Raw genomic sequence first — 18,159 nt, forward strand, 5'->3', positions numbered from 1 at the left:
ACACCTTTCTTGCCCTGCCAAAGTTCTGATACTCTCCGCTGGGCTGCCCACCAAACAGCTGGCCTGAGCTGCCTCTTGTGTGGACATCCTTATATTTGTTTTTTCTGGAGGCTTGGCTTTTATATTAATTTTAAGTTATAAGAAATGTTTTGTCACCTAATTTCTACCATTTTCTTCTAGTCATCTCTTCTTAAAGGGTTTTTCTTTATCCTCTTTTTTAGTGGCATTTTATATATAAGTATGTGTGATTCCATTTGATAATGGCTCTGTCTGATACCTCTGAAGAAGTCCCAATTTTCAGAAGGATCTTTCTGTACTATTTTTAAAAAAAGAAAAAGTTGGTTTATATAAAATTTCTATATAGTTGGTAGGCATAGTATAGCAAGATGTAACATTTGATATGCATAGCATAGGAAGGTGTAACAGTTGGTAGGCACAATGTAACAATAGAATTAGGCAGTGTTCTTGTCCCATTTTTGACCTTGAGTAAGTCATTTCATTCTTTGAGAGCTCAGTCTCCTCATTTGTAGACTGATTAGTTAAAGAACATGACCAAGTGCTATATCAGAAACCCACATCATAAGAAAGAACCTATGGTCAATATTAAAGAGAGAGCCTTTTGGAATAACTTCATTTTTAAAAAATGGGCAAAGGAGGCATTTCACAAAAAGCTACAAATTATGTATATTTTTAAAATGTCAATGTCAGTAGTGTTAAGAGTGACTGGGCTTTTGGATGATGATAGTGTTATAGAGTGTAATTATTTGAGTGTTTTTTATTTCTACTGTTTTCAAAACTCTTTTTAACTGTGAAACCACTTTGTTTTTTCAGTATCCTTGCCATGAAAAAGAGGATGTGATAAGTTGTTCGACTTATGAAATTCAAGTTACGTGTGAATTCTTCCAGGTAATATTTGATACATTGAGCCATTTTTCATATTTTAAGTTACAAAAATTTTAATAGATTGTTTCTAGATCTAGATATATTTTTCAGTGTTTTTTCTCCATAAATAAAACATTTATCTAGTATGTAGTTGATCTCATGTTCCTATTACGGTTTTAAATTATCAAGTAGAGCATCACAATGCACTTGACTAGGCCATGAGTTATCCTAAATTGAGTTCCAAATAGTAATGGTGCTGTGTGTGTTCTGTGAAAAAAAGTGTTCATATAGCAAATATTTTAGGAAAAATGCCATTTTCTAGATGCTCTAGGCATTTCAGTTAAGCATATTAAAGTTTCTAAAAAGTCTTGCTCCTCCAAAAACACCTGTATGTTCCAGCATTTCTCAAATTTGCTTTTTTCTATAATAGCTACTATCTTCTCTCTAAAATATACTTTGGGAAACATTGCTCTGAAGGGTTAATAAACTATTGTTGAAAAAGAAACAATGTTACATTATTATTAGTTACATCAATTACAGCACTATATAAAAAGAAAGCAAAAACAAAATAAAAACCTACAATTTTATGGAAAGAATAATTGGGGAATTTTAAGTCAAAATAAAAATGTAGAAAAATAAGCTTGACTCAGAAATGTCTTTTATAGTTTTGTTGAAACCAGAATCTAAAAAGGTCCTTATCCTGCATTTTGTTGAATGTTTCTTAAAATCTAGAACAACTCCCCCTACCTCTTTTTTTGTTTGGTTTTCCTGATGACATTTATTTGTTGAAGCGATTAGGTCATTTAGTCTATAGAATTGCTACATTATTGGATTTGGCTGATTGCATCCTGGTAGGTACTGGTGGTTGACATGTTTCTCTATTTCCAGTATTTTCTCCTCTTTGAATTTAGAGAGACTTGATTAGATTCAGGTTTGACTTTTTTTTTTTCTTTTTTCTTTTTCAAGAACAGTTCATAATGTGTGCTTTCTGAGGCATCATATCAGGAGGCACATAATGTTTATGTGTTCCACCCACCAGCCACTCCTCGGAAGGAGGGTTGAAATCTACTTCTGTAGTGATAATGCCTTGGAAACCCAAGGAGGGGTCTCTATGAGTCTCAATTGACTCGATGGCAGTGAGTTTGGTTTGGTTTTGGTTAATAATGTTAATTTAAAACTGACCTGTTAGTTCAGGTATTGTCAACCTGATTACATCATAAAATTCCCCATCACCTTTTCTTCTAAAGGTTTTAATAGACATTAATGATAGTTGCCTAGATGAGTGATTTCATTGGAAGTGAAAGTGGTAATTTTCTAATTATTTGATTCATTCTGCACTTATTAGTTGAAATTCTTCTATAAAGAACTTTCCTTCATTAAGGAAGTTTGGTTACCTGAAATACAGTTTTTGTAGGAAAGGCAGGATGTTTTGGTTCTCTAGTGCCACTCTAACAGAAAATATCACAAATGGGTGGTTTTATCACAAACAGGGATTTATTCTTTTATAGTTTTGGAAGCTTGAAGTCCGAGTACAAAGTGCTGGCTCTAGGGGCTTGGTGAAGGCCCCTCTGCCTTGGGCTTCAGCTCTGCCTCTTTATCCCAGCTCACTGAAGCTAGAGGCTTCTCTTAACCCAGGCAGCTGCTGGCTGCTGAGGCTGAGAAACCCAAGGCCAACAAGTACAGTGGCACAGTCCCAAGATTATCAAACAACACAGGAAGCCACTAGTTCAAGTCCAGAAACAGTCCCAAGATCGGCAGGGCCAGCATGGCCAGCTGCTGGATGAAGACTTGCCTAAAATGCAGGTTCCAAGTGTGCCAGAAAGCTAGAGACCTTTCTCAAAGTTTCTTCTTCTCAAAGTAGACATATCCCTAAAATGTCTACTCACCTCACAGTAGAATCCACCATGGAGTTAATTACCAGTCTCATCATGGGGAATAACTATATCCAGCTGCCCAATTACTCAAAACCCAGCCAAGTTGACACCCAACCTTAACTACCATACAGGATCATACCCTTTTTTAAAAAACAATTTTCAGAGAAGGGCAGAGTTTTTTTAACTATTGGGTTTCATGATTTGTTTGTCTGTCAAAGAAGTCCTTACTACATGAAATATGAACACAGCAGCTTTAGTTGACTGGAATGTATGTAAGACTTTTGAAAAGGGTTAGAGCATAAGTTTAGGCTGTATTTTTAACACAGTAACTGGTTCCAAACCAAACTCATTGCCATCGACTCTGACTCATAGAGATCCCCATTGGGTTTCTGTTCTGGTTACCTAGTGCCTCTCTGACAAGAATATACCATAAATGGGATGGCTTGAATAAACAGAAGTTTATTCTCTCACAGTTTGAAGGCTTAAAGTCCGAGTTCAAAGTGCTGTAAGCTAGAGACTATTCCCTAAGGCTTCTCCTTATATACAGGAAACAGACCACATTCCCTAAGGCAGCTCCTCAGCTGCTCACAGTAAATTCCACCATGGAATTGTTTACCAGTCTCATGATGGGGAATACTACACCCAGCTCCCCAGCCACTCAATCAGGCCCAGCCAAGTTGACACACATACTTAACTAGCACAGTTCCACCAACTTGGCACCTGTACAGATTTTCAGTGAGTGGCATCATACAGATCTTCATTGGGTGGCTCTGATCCCCTAGTTCCTGAGTGGCGATCTCACCCCTATAGCCTGGCAGGCCCCATTCCTCTTATCTCTTGGGTATTGTACCCTGCTCCTTCTCTCTTGGGCCTCAGCTATGGCTTCATCCCACTGGCCCACATGAACGAGCAGCCCCACACTCCAGAACCAAGTTGGTGAAGGTCTAACTCTTTGAAACCTAGGGGGCTATGGTGGTCCCCCTCCCCCCCCCCAGAGGCCATGGTCCTACTCTTTGAGGCTGAGGCAGCTCTGCTTCCTGTTTCTTTGGTCTCCGCTTCTGCTAATTAACGCCCGAGGGCAGTCCATTCTGCCAAGACTGTAAATCTTTATGGAAGCATGTTGCCTCATCTTTCTTCCATGGAAGGGCTGGTGGATTTGAACCACTGACCTTTTGTTTAGCAGCCAAATGTCTTAACTACTATACCACCAGAGCTCCTTCTTAACACTGTATGAACCTATTAAAAGTTTTTAGTATTGGTTGTCACAATAAAAGCTATATTTAAGAAGGCTGATGTAGGGGCACTGTATTGGACTATATTTCATTTAGGAATGCTTTTGATAGGATTTTGTGATTGAACAAGAAGTATCTTAAACAAGTAGGTCTGTGCTTCTCAGAAAATCCAAATGTAGACTGTTGATGGCAAATGTTTCAGGGCTAGCTACATTAAGATTCTTTTGGCCTTCCCTCATGCTTGTCACCTCATGACAAAATTGGCTGTTACGGCTCTAGTCAACTCAACATTTAAAGCAGGAAAAAGGGGTGGACAGCACCAGCTTTGTCTTTCCTTTTTGTCAGGTAAAGCAATTTTTCCTGAAACCCCACAGTAGACGTCTGCTTGTCTTATTGACCAGAACTGTATCACATGGGCTACTATCAGCTGTAAGTTGGAAAAGCATATCTTTGCTTGAGACTGAACACACTGCTCCTGTTAATTAAATTGGAAATCTTTATTACCAGACAAGAATGAATATTAGAGAGGCAATTTATGTGTTTGCCATAGATACATTGGACAATGAAGGAATTAGAGAGGAGAGACAGGTGTAAGAAAAACCAGAAAAGAATTTACTGAAATAGTCTAGCTGAGAAAATTGATAATGAGGACTTGAATTAATGTAGCAGTAGGTGGTACCTAGAAGAAGCTGGTTGGTTGCAATATTGCAGGGCAGGGTTATTTGCTGTAGATTGACAGTTTCTAGAAAGCAATTAGAAACCTAGGATGTAGAGAGAACAGAATTAGAGATGTATATTTTGTTATGTTAATAATCATGTCTCCTCTACTCTGAGAATAGATCCCAAGACTGGGATCTATTTCTCTTTATTTTTATATTTCCTTTTTAGTCTTCCATAGTTCTTCACACATAGGGGCAGGGATAAGTTTAAGAAGGTATTTAAGAGTTTTATTTTAGATATGTTGATGTTTTGGTGGTATATCCAGATAGAAATGTGTAGCCAGTAGGTAAGAATATTGTATAAGACAGTGACAGTGATTAGGACTGGAGATAGAAATTTTGCTACCTTATTTCCATAGCTGTATGGTGCGATCCTTGAAAGACTGTGTAATGTTTGCTCATTTAATATTTTTGAGTGAATATAATTTGTTCACTATAAGTACTTTTATTATGTTGAGCAAGAAAGATTTAGCTTGATAAGCTTCCTAATCTTCTATAGTACAAAATTTGTATGTTACGTGTATTTTTCTACTCTCTACCAAAACCCAAACCCACTGCCATTGAGTCGATTCCAACTCATAAGCAACCCCCATTGGGTTTCCGAGGCAGGAAATCTTTATGGAAGTAGATTGCCCAGTCTTGCTTCTGCGGAGCGGCTGGTGGGTTTGAACCACCAACCTTCTAGTTAGCAATCAGATGCCTTAGAACTGTGCTACCAGCTCCTTTAAGAGAATGGAAGATAGGGCTAAAATGTCAGTAAGTGTGTTTTTTGTTTGTTTTGTTTTTCACATTCAAATACAAAAAGTGATGAACTTAGTAAAAATTAAATAATAAAATTTACATTTTAAGTTATTCTTTATTAAAAAATATGTACTGCAAAATGTTTAGCTAACTCTTACTATCTATCATATTACAGGCAATACAAGGACCTGTGGAATATGAGTGATGACAAACCCTTTCTATGCACTGCCCCTGGATGTGGCCAGGTAGTATATAAATTACTTTGTATAACTTTGTATATTTTCATGTTTATTGAAACACTGATGACAGAATATGTTCTCATTAAGATTTCTCTTGAACTGTCTTATAAAATTTTGGAGTTAGGATGAATATAACCCAGAAAAGTTTTGGGAAGAAATTCTTCTGTTTCCTCAACAGCATATCTGAATTTAAGAAAACATAATCTGAGAGGGAAAAAAAGTTAATGTCTTATAATAGAAAAGTAGAAACCTTAAGCAGAAATCCAGGATTTAGAAGTATTACTGATTTCACCATTGTTGGTTGATCAACTGCCTAACTGGAAGTAAAATATACATTATCTTATATGAAAATTGTTTTATTTACTGAACTTCCAAAATTAATTAGTACTTATCTCTGACAGTATCAATAACGTATTAATGATTTAAGTCTAACAACTTTAATACAGAGCGTGCTTAGAAGCAGTTTCAAAAAATAACATTTCCTTGTTTTTTAACTGAAATATTAAATAATTCACTGACTGTTAATTGTTAATCTATTGCTATTATAATCATTCTACTATTAAAATAACTATAGACATTAAGGAAGAATGAGAAAATATATTGAAAGCGTAATGAAATGACAAAATATTTAAATATACAGAATTTAAGTCATAAGTAAGCATTAAAGTGCTTAATTATTTTTCATTGATATTTTAAATTGAGGTATAATTGATGTACAATAAACTATAGGTATTTATAGTATACAATTTGATGAGTTTTGACATACACATATACCCGTAAAACCATCACCACAATCAAGATATGAACATAAGCCATAACCCCAAAATTTCTTCATGTCTATCTATATTCCCTCCCTTGTAGCCTTCCCTATCCCCTACCCCAGGTAACCACTGATCTGCCTTCTACCACTATAGATTAGTTTGCATTTCCTAGAATTTTATATAAATAGAATCAGATAGTATGTACTTTTGTCGGGGTACTTCACTTAGTGATTTCTCCATGTTTTGTGATCAGTAGTTAATTCCTTTTCATTGTTGTGTTGTTGTTGTTGTTGTTATGTGCTGTCAAGTCGTACCTGACTCATAGCGACCCCTCCTTGGGTTTCCGAGGCGGTATCACTACGGAAGTAGATTGCCCCATCTTCCTTACGAGGAGTGGCTGGTGGGTTTGAACCGCCAGCCTTCTGGTTAGCAGTCAAGTGCCTTAGGCACTATGCTACCAGAGCTCCCTCATTGTTGTGTAGTATTCCATTATTTCACAGGTTATCTTTTCACTTGTTAATGGACATTTGGTTTATTTTCATTTTTTAAGTTATTAGAGATGAAGCTGCTATGAACATTTATGTCAAGTCTTTTATGGACACATACTTTATCTTCTCTTGGGAAGATATCTACAAGTATAATGGCTGGATCATACAATAGACATATGTTTAACTTTTAGGAAGTTATCAGATTTTTCCAAAGTGGATATGCTGTTTTATATTCGTACCTACAACGTATGAAAGGTCCCGTTGTGCCATATCCTTGCCAACATTGGATGGTTTTTTGTTTTAGCCATTTTTGTATGTGTATACTGGTATCCTTTTGTGGTTTGAATTTGCATTTCCTTGATGACTAATGAAAAGATGAATTCTTTTTTGTGTCTGCTTATTGGCCATTTGTGTACCTTCATTTGTGAAGTGAGTTTTCAAATCTTGCCCATTTAAAAAAAAAAATTATATAATTTGTCTTGTAATTATAGAGTTGTAGAAGTTTTTCATGTATACTGGATACCAGTCCTTTGTCAGATGCGTTTTGTAAATATTTTCTTCCAGCCTGTGGTTTGCATATTAATTTTCATAATGTATTTGGATGAGCAAATGTTTTTAATTTTAATGAAGTGTTATGTATTTCTTTTCTCTTTTGTGGTCATTGCTGTTTTTTTGTTTTGTTTTTGTCACTTGTCTAAGAAACTTTAGCCTACCCTTAAGTCACAAAGACATTCTACTTTGTTTTCATCTAAAAGCATAATAGTTTAGATCTCTACTCCATCTTGAATTACTTTTATATATGGTATAAGGTACGGATAAAGCTTACTTTTTTCCTTTATGCTTTTTCAGATTATTTCACCATCATTTGTTGAAAAGACTTTCTTTCCTCATTAAATTAGCTTGGTTTCTTTCTTGAAAATCAAATCATTATGTATGTGTTTGTCTTTTTCTGGATTTTTATTCTGTTCTGTTCATTGATCTGTCAACTTTTATGCCAGTACCACACTGACTTGATTATTGTAGCATTTCAGTAAGCTGTCCAGTCAGGTAGGTTAAGTTCTCCAATTTGTTCTCACTTACACAAGATTGCTTTGGATAGTCAAGATTCTTTCCATTTCCACAGAATTTCTAGAATAAGCATTTCAATTTCTACCAAACAAATGCTTTCTGGGATTATAAATGGAATTGTGTTGAATCTGTAGATAAATTTGGAGATAATTGGCTTCTTAAATGTTACTATTCATGAACATAAGTCTGTTTCTTTTTTAATATCTTTCAGCAGTGTTTTGTAATTTGCAGCGTAGGGTTCTTGTGTGTCTTTTACTAACTTTATTCCTAAATATTTTATGTCTTTTGATGGTATTATAAATGAAATTGTTTTTAAAATTTAAGTTTTTAGTTATTTGCTGCTAGTATATGAACAGTTGATTTTGTATATAAACCTTGTATCCTACGACCTCGCTGAATGATTTTTATATATCTTATGCCTACATCACTCTGATGGATAGTTATTAATACTATGTATTTTTTCTTCAAAATGAAAATAAGAATTTTATTTTTATTTTTTTTATTTTTTTTGCCCTTTAATTAGTTTCACCAGAGGTCCAGGCATTGCTTTTCAAATGGTAGATCACGTCATGACCATTAATGGATTGTTAATAAACTTAATGGGTACCAACTAGCATTTTTTAAAGTGAAATAAGAAAGTAAATACAGGAAAGTATTATACATTTGTTGTTGTTGTTGTTAAGTGCCGTCGAGTCATTTCCGACTCATAGCGACCCCATGCACAGCAGAACGAAACACTGCCCGATCCCGCACCAGCCCCACAATCCCTGCTATACTCGAGCCCATCATCGCAGCCACTGTATCAATCCATCTCGTTGAAGGCCTCCCCCTCTTTCGTCGACCCTCCACCCTACCAAGCATGACATCCTTCTCCAGGGAATGGTCCCTTCTTACAACATGACCAAAATAGGTGAGACGAAGTCTGGCCATTCTTGCTTCCAAGGAGCATTCTGGCTGCACTTCCTCCAGGACAGATCTGTTAGTTCTTTTAGCAGTCCATGGTACTTTCAGCATTCTGCGCCAGCACCACAACTCAAAAGCATCAACTCTTCTTCGGTCCTCCCTATTCATTGTCCAGCTCTCACATGCATACAAGGTGATTGGAAATATCATGGCTTGTGTCAGGCGCACCTTAGTCCTCAAGGAGATATCCTTGCTCCTCAGCACTTGAAACAGTTCCTTCGCAGTTGACTTTCCCAATGCTACACGTCGTCTAATGTCCTGACTGCTGCTTCCGTTGGCATCGATTGTAGAACCAAGCAATGTGAATTCCTTGACAACCTCAATCTTCTCTCCATTGATTGTGATGCTGCTCATTGGTCCAGTTGTGAGGATTTTTGTTTTCTTTCTATTGAGATGTAATCCATACTGCAGACTGTATTCTTCAACCTTCATCAGTAGGTGCCTTAAGTCATCCTCACTTTCAGCAAGCAAAGTTGTATCGTCTGCATATCTCAGGTTGTTAATGATTCTTCCTCCAATCCTGATACCACGTTTTTCTTCATATAGTCCAGCTTCTCGGATTATTTGTTCAGCATATAGATTGAATAAGTGTGGAGAAAGAATACAACCCTGACGCACTCCCTTCTTGATTTTAAACCATGTAGTGTCCCCTTGTTCTGTTCGAACGACAGCCTCCTGGTCAAGGTACAGATTCCTCATGAGTACAATCAAGTGCTCAGGGATTCCCATTCTTCTCAATGTTATCCATAATTTGTCATGATCCACACAATCAAATGCCTTTGCATAGTCAATAAAACACAAGTAAACATTGCTATTATACATAGCAAGTCTAAATATTGTTTTATGAAACATGTTTTTGTTATATGTGTTTGTGTATATGGGCTAATCATGTCTCAGTTGCCTAGTGTTGTTATAACACGAATATCACTAGTGAGTGGCTTTAAAGAACAGAAATTTAACTTACAGTTCAGGCTAGAAGTCTGAATTCAAGACTTGGCTCTAGGGTGAGGTCCTTTTTTGTCTATTTCACTTTCTGCTATGTTGTTTGTTGGATGTAGGCAAATCAGTTCCAACTCATAGCAACCCCTATAGGACAGAGTAGAACTACCCTATAGAATTTCCAAACAGGACTTCAAACCAGTTCAGTCATAGATAAGGAAGGAAAATTGGACAGGCCTGAATTTTTAAAATTTGGATGATCTGCAGTAACTATAACAGGAGGAATTATGGGTTAAAGCCCAGGAATGGGAGACTTAGAAAAGGCATTGAGCCCTTTCAAGAGCCTGATGCCTGAGATTATATTATTGACAGGACTGTGGAGTGTGGCACACATTCAAAGTGGTATGGTTGGCTGCAGTATTTGAGCAGAGAACTACTGTTTCTGACTCTGCTCAAAATCCACTGGGCAAGAGATTTGGTTGCTATGCAATGTTTACACTGCCCTTGTTTTCTAAGAGGGAGATTAAGTTTTTTTGCAGGACTTCGACCTGTAATTTTTCCTGTTCCAGTTCACCCAAACTTTAAAAATTGATGTCTATTCTAGTTTTGCTTCCTTGGCCAGGACTGAACTGAGAAGAACTGGTTGGAAGCCCTGTTTCTAAGGCTAATCTTTAGAGAGCAGATTGGTACATCTTTTCTTCTGCAGAACAACTGGTGGGTTCAAACTGCTGACCTTTTCAGTTTTTAGGAGCCTGCAGTTCTTGGAGTTTCTGGGCTTATAGATGGATCTACTGTGTGTACTGCTTTCATACAGCATCTTCCTCCAATCTGTGTCTTTGTGTCTAGTCTGGTCTCTTTTTTTATAACTGAGAAGTAAGTGATTAGGTTTAGAATCCACCGTATATTGGTATGGCCTCATTAATACAATAAAAGAAACCCCCAGATTCCAAACATAACCATATTTTACAGGTATAACTGAAAACTCACTGCTCTTGAGTGGATTCGACTCATAGCGACCCCTCCTTGGGTTTTCGAGGCAGTATCACTATGGAAGTAGATTGCGTAAACTTCCTTCTGAGGAGTGGCTGGTGGGTTTGAACCACCAACCTTCTGGTTAGCAGTCACATGCCTTAGGCACTACGCCACCAGAGCTCCCTTTTACAGGTATAAGGGTTAGAATGTCAATACATATTTTTAAGGGACACACTTCAGCCCATAACACACATTATATATAGTTTCCTATGGTTCTTTGTGAAAAAATGTTTGAAAAAACACTGCTTTATAGTATAGTTCCTGGTTTGTGTTCTTATGCAACTCTACAGCTATCACTTTGAAGACTTATTATATAAAGGGAGCTGCCCTGGAAAGGCCTATCTTTTATTTAAAGAGTGTTATAGCAACATAAGGGGCTCTGGGACCACAGTAGGTAAGGCATTTGGTTGCTAACAAGAAGGTCAGTGGTCCTCCAGCTGCTCTGCAGGAGGAAGATGAGGCAATATACTTCTGTAAAGATTTACAGCCTTAGAAAACCCGTGGAGATCACTGTGGGTCTGAATTGACTCAATGGCAGTGGGTTTGGTTTTACTGGTTTTAAAGCAACATAAAGAAGCTCTGGTGGCACTGTGGTTAAGGCATTGGGCTTCTAACCAAAACGTCATTCCGTGGGAGAAAGACAGGCAGTCTCCTTACATAAAGATTTACAGTCTTGGAAACCCAGTGGGCGTTGCCATGATTTGGGATTGACTTGACGGCTGTGGGTTTGGGTATAGCAACATATGTATGAAGCTAAGATTTTTTTTTTTTAATGTTTTTAATGGAAAATATCAAACCATACAAGAGTAGAGAGAAATATAATAAAGCTATCTGTGCCCATCATTTAGTTTCAGTAATTATCAGTGTTTCATCAGTCTTGTTTTAGTCATCTTGACTCTTGGGAAGAGTTTTACGAAAGAGATAAAGATTCATTTTCTGTTTAGTCTAAAGTCTTAATGTAGGGTGGTAACTGTGTGTGTGTGTGTGTGTGTGTGTGTGTTTTAATCAGTAACTTCCTTCTGTTGAATGTTGTTGTTATATGCCGTCAAGTGGACTCTGACTCATAGAGACCCCTCTTTGGGTTTCCGAGGCAGTATCTTTACGAAAGTAGATTGCCCAACTGTCCTTCCCAGGAGTGGCTGATGGGTTTGAACCGCCAACCTTCTGGTTAGCAGTCAAGTGTCTTAGGTACTACAGTCCTTCAACTAGTGAAGGAAGTAGCAAAGTGAGCTATGGAACAATGGCTTTATCTGCTTCTGTTTATCTGTTAAGTAAATAAGAATAGTAATCAGTGTGTTGTGGATGTGAATGCAGAATGACTATTTCTTGGGAAATTAATTCTGATGAGAGTGGTCAAGCCTTGGAAATACAGATTCCAAGATAGAAGAGCTTGAGAAATTTGTAATACTTCTTATCTGACAGGGTACCCTTCTTTTTTAACCTTTTAAGAGAGAAGGCTATCTATCCTAATTTTAAATAACTCTAGGGATCGATCCAGAAAATCTTTCTTGGCTGCCTTTTTCTTTACTTATTTAGCTATATACTCTAGGTCTTGTTGCTTTACAAAATACATGTGTATTTGTGCATGTCTACAGCATTTTGCATTGGCCTTGTGCTTTGAATTATGTGGAAGAAAAATTATATGAATTCAGTATATTTGTATTACTACTAATACAAATTTTCAACAATACTTTTTTTTAGAATAGAATAAACATTTTAATTTGGCTGATAAAACATTTCAAGTAGATTCTATAAAAAAATTTTTATCTTAGCATGTAGTAGCTGCTTTGTAAATATTTGTTGAGAAAAGTATGCATTTCATATATATAACTTTTTGCTGTGACTGCCTTTTGGCAAGTAGGCCTTTTGACAATGTCTTTTTAAAATTCTTTTTAAAAGTTTTTGTGAGGTTATAGCCAAGGCCAAATTTACCTGTATCAAATACCAGCTTCAGTATAATTTGTCCTTCACATTGGGAAATGTTGCTGTCCATGTATATAAATAATACCATTGTATGATCATCAGTCCCTTTATAAATAGCATTTAGATAAATTTGATCTGTGGGGTCCTATGTGAGATTTTGTGTGTATATTCTTTGCATTGCCTCTTTTAATATCTCTATGATTATGAAATTTTTTTGAGGGGGGAATGGACATCCTTCTAAATGTTCCTTTTCATTTAAAATTGAGCTTGGTGCCATTTTTCCATGTGCTACATAGTAGAACACAATCCTATATATAGTTCCTTTGTGATTTGATTATTTCTAGCCAAACCAATTCAAACAGAGGATACTGGTAGAATAAAGCTCCTATGAGAAATTTTTTCAAGTTCTTCTTATGTATTATTTATGCTGACTTGCAGTTTTTGAAATCTAGGACTTCTGCTAAAATACATTCATTCATAAAGGTTTAATGATCACCTTCAGTGGAGAAGCCACATTGTGATGTTCTTAGGAACATAAAAACGAATCTTGCTACGATACTTTTAGTGTAGATGTAAGACCTTTAAAACTAATACAAAGTAAAAAGCAATGAAATAATATCAGTAAACTCAGCAGATATATTCATTTTCCAAGAGTTTTATTATTCAGCAGTCTATCACAGCACTACTGATTCCCCTAAATTGCGTGGGAGTTGTCATAATGATTAAGCAATAGAAAGAGGACACCTCAATGGGGAAGAGCTGTACTGTCCCAATTCCTGTAGTTGGGACAGTTCTGATGGTGTAGTGGATAAGGCATCTGCCTGCTAACTGGAAGATTGGCAGTTCAAATCCATCAGCTGCTCCTCAGAAGGAAGATGGGGCAATTTACTTCCGAAGATTTATAGCCTTGGAAACCCAATGAGGGTTTCTATCTCAAATGTTTTAAGAGTAAATGAATAAGCAAATAAGGGATAGAGGTATTATTGCATCTGAACATTCTCCTTCTGTGAGATAATACAAGCAGGTTTTAAAGAGGGATTATATAGTGATAAGTAATTTTTCATTGGTTAAGTGCAGTGTTTTTTTAAAGACTTAGTGATAAACCATATTTACTATGATAGAGCAAAATATAGAAGCTCTGGTAGCATAGTGGCTAAAGCACTTGACTGCTAACCAGAAGGCTGGCGGTTCAAACCCACCAGCCACTCCTCGGAAGGAAGGTTGGGCAATCCTACTTCCGTAGTGATAACTGCCTCGGAAACCCAAGGAGGGGTCGCTATGAGTCGGGGCCGATTCGATGGCACATAACAACAACAATAACAACAAGTAATTTTTCATTGGTAAGTGCAGTGTTTTAAAGACTTAGTGATAAACCACATTTACTATGATAGAGCAAAATATAGCCAAATTAAATTGAAACTTAATTCACCTTCATGAACAGTCACATTTTTCCCCCCTCCTTTAGAGTTCTTCAAGATTCAACTCTTTTATTATAAGGAACTTGTTCTTTCAGTTAGTATTTATTCAATAATTATTATATCTTAAATTTAGGAGCTTGGCCTACTTACAAGATTTATGAAAATTAGCCTCAATATAGTATTGTGAAGGAGCTCTGGTAGTGTAGTGTAGTGTAGTGTAGTGCCACTCCTCGGAAGGAAGGTTGGGCAATCTACTTTTGTAGTGGTACCACCTCGGAAACCCAAGGAGGGGTCGTTATGAGTCAGTCTGACTCGACAGCAACGCGTTTGGTTTGGTTTTTATAGTATTGTGATAGTTGCTAAAACCAAGGTGCTGTACCAGAGTTTAATGAGCCACAAATGAGAGAACAGGCTGATGACTGGTGGGCTAGACTAAGGATGATTTACTTTCTTCTTCACTTGTTTTAGAGTCAGTCCCAACTTTTAGCAACCTTATGTGTATCAGAGTTGAATCCTGCTTGATAGGTTTTCAGTGGTTGATTTTTCAAAAGTAGATTACCAGGCATTTCTTCCAAGGAGCCTCTGGGTGTCCTTGAACTTCCAACCTTTCAGTTAACAGCTAAGTGCTTATACTACTCAGGGATTCCAAGGATGATATAGGTATTCAATATTGTGCATATATATGAATTTTAGTTTAGATGAAAAAGCATGATGAATAATTCTTTTGAATTGTTTTAACGTTACCCTAAAGCTACCATTAGTTGCATGAATTAGGTAGGGAAAGGGGGACCATAGAGAGGGAATCCATTTTGATAGTATGGGGGAACCAAATTTACATACATGTAATTCTAACATCTCTATTTGTAAATCTATAGACAGTGAGTTTAGATCTCTTAAGTTAGCATTTTAAACTTATTGCTATAGAATAACAAAAAGTAAACCTAAACCCTCCCTATTTTCGTTGTAAAATGTTTCTTTGTAAAGTTGATTTTCAGACACGGTCAGGAGATATTTAAACAGTACATTTATTATGTTGCAGTCCTAACTGTTGCCTTTGTTATGCAGGACCTTGCTGGCCAAGTTAAGTATAGAAAAAAAATGTGATTGATAAATTTTAAAATGAAAAAAAATTTGCTTCATTTTTTAATAAAATACATGAGTATTGTGGTGAAACAAAGTGATGAAAACATCTGGCTATTATTTTGTTTAAAATTTCATAAAAAGCAATTTATTTTTAGTTTAAAATGAACTGTTTTATTGTTGTATTGGTTGCTGTTTCTTCACTGGGTTATTTTTATTATTATTTTTTTTTAATGTGGTAGTCTAAGATCATGGTTTCTTTCTTAATTTGCCCAGGAATAATATCTTAATAAGGCAATTCTCATTTAAAAAGTGGTAAGTAACTTTAAGTCTAGGTCAATACAGTACTTCCTTTAAAAGTCATTGTACTGTGGAATATATATTTCTACTATGCTATGACAGGAAATTAGTAGTAGTCCATTTTTAGTGTCCAAATGAAATTTATGTAAAGTTTCTTTAACTCAAGTTTTGTTTGTTTTTTTTTTTTAAAAAAATGCTTTCAAATGAGTTAAAGGTGAGCTGGTTCAATATTGTTTATTCTTGGGTAATAGGTTGCTCTATGATTATTTGAAGTCTAGTATGTTTATCTTTACTAACAACAGTAGATTCTTTTATAGTTAACAAACTGCTATTTCACTGTTAATGGTGGTTGTACATGTTGTGGAAATGAATTTCCTTATCATTTTACTTAATTTGATCAAATTGAAAATCTTAACTATATTTTAAAACTTTTTGCCACAGCGTTTTACCAACGAGGATCATTTGGCTGTCCATAAACATAAACATGAGATGACACTGAAATTTGGTCCAGCACGTAATGACAGTGTCATTGTGGCTGGTTAGTATATGCTTTTATTAATAGCTTATATACATATTTCACCTGGATTGTGCACAATTTTTGTGTATTCTCTGTAAATAATATAGTCTGGTGATATTCCAATGACTTTATTTGCAGTAAATGTTGCAACATGTATTTTACCCATTACATTTCCATGTTTCCTTCTGACCATTCATTTCACTTTTTTGTGTGTTTTTCAAATATAAATTTCAATGTTAATTTTGTAGAAGTGAATTGGAACCTTGGAAGCATTCATACCATCTCCAAAGTTTACATTTAACTGATAATGAGATACTGTGGTATTTAGTCTATGTTTCTTTTAGCTGTCTTGCACCTGATTGATAATGCTGTGTGAAGATACAGAATGATCAAGCTCCTCCTGTTGAGGAAAGAGCAGTTAACAGATGTGTTGTAGGATGTTGTTAATATTTCTTTTCAGATGAAACATTTGTGTAAAATTTGAGAATAAAATACTTTCAATAGAAGGGGCCTATATTTAGTCGGTTGTTTTTTTTTTTTTTTTTTTGGTATATTGACCCTTTTAACACACTGTCACATAAGCAAATGATTATCTTTCACACTATATGAAAACTCACGCATTGGTTTATTGTCCTTCCATGCTGTATTAGCTACCCTTTGGGTATTTAAATATATATACACACACACCTATGTTTATGTGCATATACATGCTATGTTTAATTTCACCGTATTTGTATATTTTATAAATAAGTATTATGATAAGAAAACTGAGCCTTATGTTGTCATAGCCACAGATTTACAAATCATAAATATCAAATTAATACTAGATTCTTCTTTTCTTTCTTAAAGCTTAGGTTATACTTGTTTTTTACTTCTGAAATTATTACTGAATACTACTAATACTTTTAAATTACTACCTAAGATAGAGATAAAATTGTGATATGCAGTGCTTTGGAGAGATGATGAAACAAATATTAGATGGTTCTTCCTTGAACTTTCAGTCTCAATTTTTGTAATGAAAAAATTGGAGAAAATAATAAAGTTTATAATCACAATTTCTGTAGGAAAAATACAGGAGAACTTTAAACATACGTTCAATTGTATAAGTAAAGAGAAGCTAGAAAAGAGCAGAGTGTATGCATTTCTTTAGAATATTGTACATCAGCTATTCAGAGCTGGGAGCTCTGGTGGCATAGTGCCAAGGCATTTGACTGCTAACCAGAAGGCTGGAGGTTCAAACCCACCAACCACTCCTCGGAAGGAAGGTTGGGCAATCTACTTGCTTAGTGATACAGCCTCGGAAACCCAAGGAGGGGTCACTATGAGTCGGATCTGACTCCAAGGCAGTGGTTGCGTTTTTCTTTTTTTATTCAGGAGAGCTAGAATCTCACCCCCCCAAAAAAAAAACAAATAAGCAAAACAGCAACTTGAATAGTTCACCCTAGGCATGAAAGTCTTTGCATTGAAACTAACTGCCCTAATTAGTGCCTTTTCTTCCTCTTTGACTTTTAAATCAAGAAGTGTTTGGGTATTGGCTTCTAAAAAGTGCTATCCTATCTTCTTACATTTAATACTATTAAAAAAACACATTCAAATGTAGCACTTGACTGTATGTTTGCTAATATATGTTGAGATGAATAGTGTAGCATTACTGTTTAAATATAATGCATGATGTGTGTGATATGTATTTTATGATTAATAGCTGCAAAAACGTCAAGGAGGCCACATGTTCTAATCCCACAAGAGGAAGACAGGATTATCAGCAGTAACCCAAGGCCTATTCCTACCAGGCCAGACATGCTGCCTCCCTCCAGTCCTTTCACCAACCGTTCCTCCCAAAGCACCCACTACCTCTCTCCTGGGTTCGATAATTCGCTGCAGTGGCCACACAGAGCTCACAGATTATGGGGTTTATTAGGGAAGCACCACAGGCTACAATTCAGGTTCAGGAAAAATGCTCAGTCTCTCTCCCAGCCCACCGTC

The 18,159-nt window shown here is 36.1% G+C and overlaps 1 protein-coding gene across 1 annotated transcript in view; it reads left to right on the top strand.

The window, feature by feature from the left end:
- Positions 1-874: 874 nt before the first annotated feature.
- The window catches only part of ATF2 (activating transcription factor 2), an 81,437-nt gene continuing 64,152 nt past the window's right edge, over positions 875-18,159 (top strand). Inside the window, exons 1-3 of the mRNA XM_007939624.2 lie at positions 875-906; positions 5,624-5,693; positions 16,101-16,197. Coding sequence (XP_007937815.1) covers positions 875-906; positions 5,624-5,693; positions 16,101-16,197 — 199 coding nt within the window. The remainder of the gene's footprint in view (positions 907-5,623; positions 5,694-16,100; positions 16,198-18,159) is intronic.

The sequence above is a fragment of the Orycteropus afer genome, unplaced genomic scaffold (assembly GCF_000298275.1).
Source record: "Orycteropus afer afer isolate SDZICR_OR568_19922 unplaced genomic scaffold, OryAfe1.0 scaffold00001, whole genome shotgun sequence".
NCBI lineage: Eukaryota > Metazoa > Chordata > Mammalia > Tubulidentata > Orycteropodidae > Orycteropus > Orycteropus afer.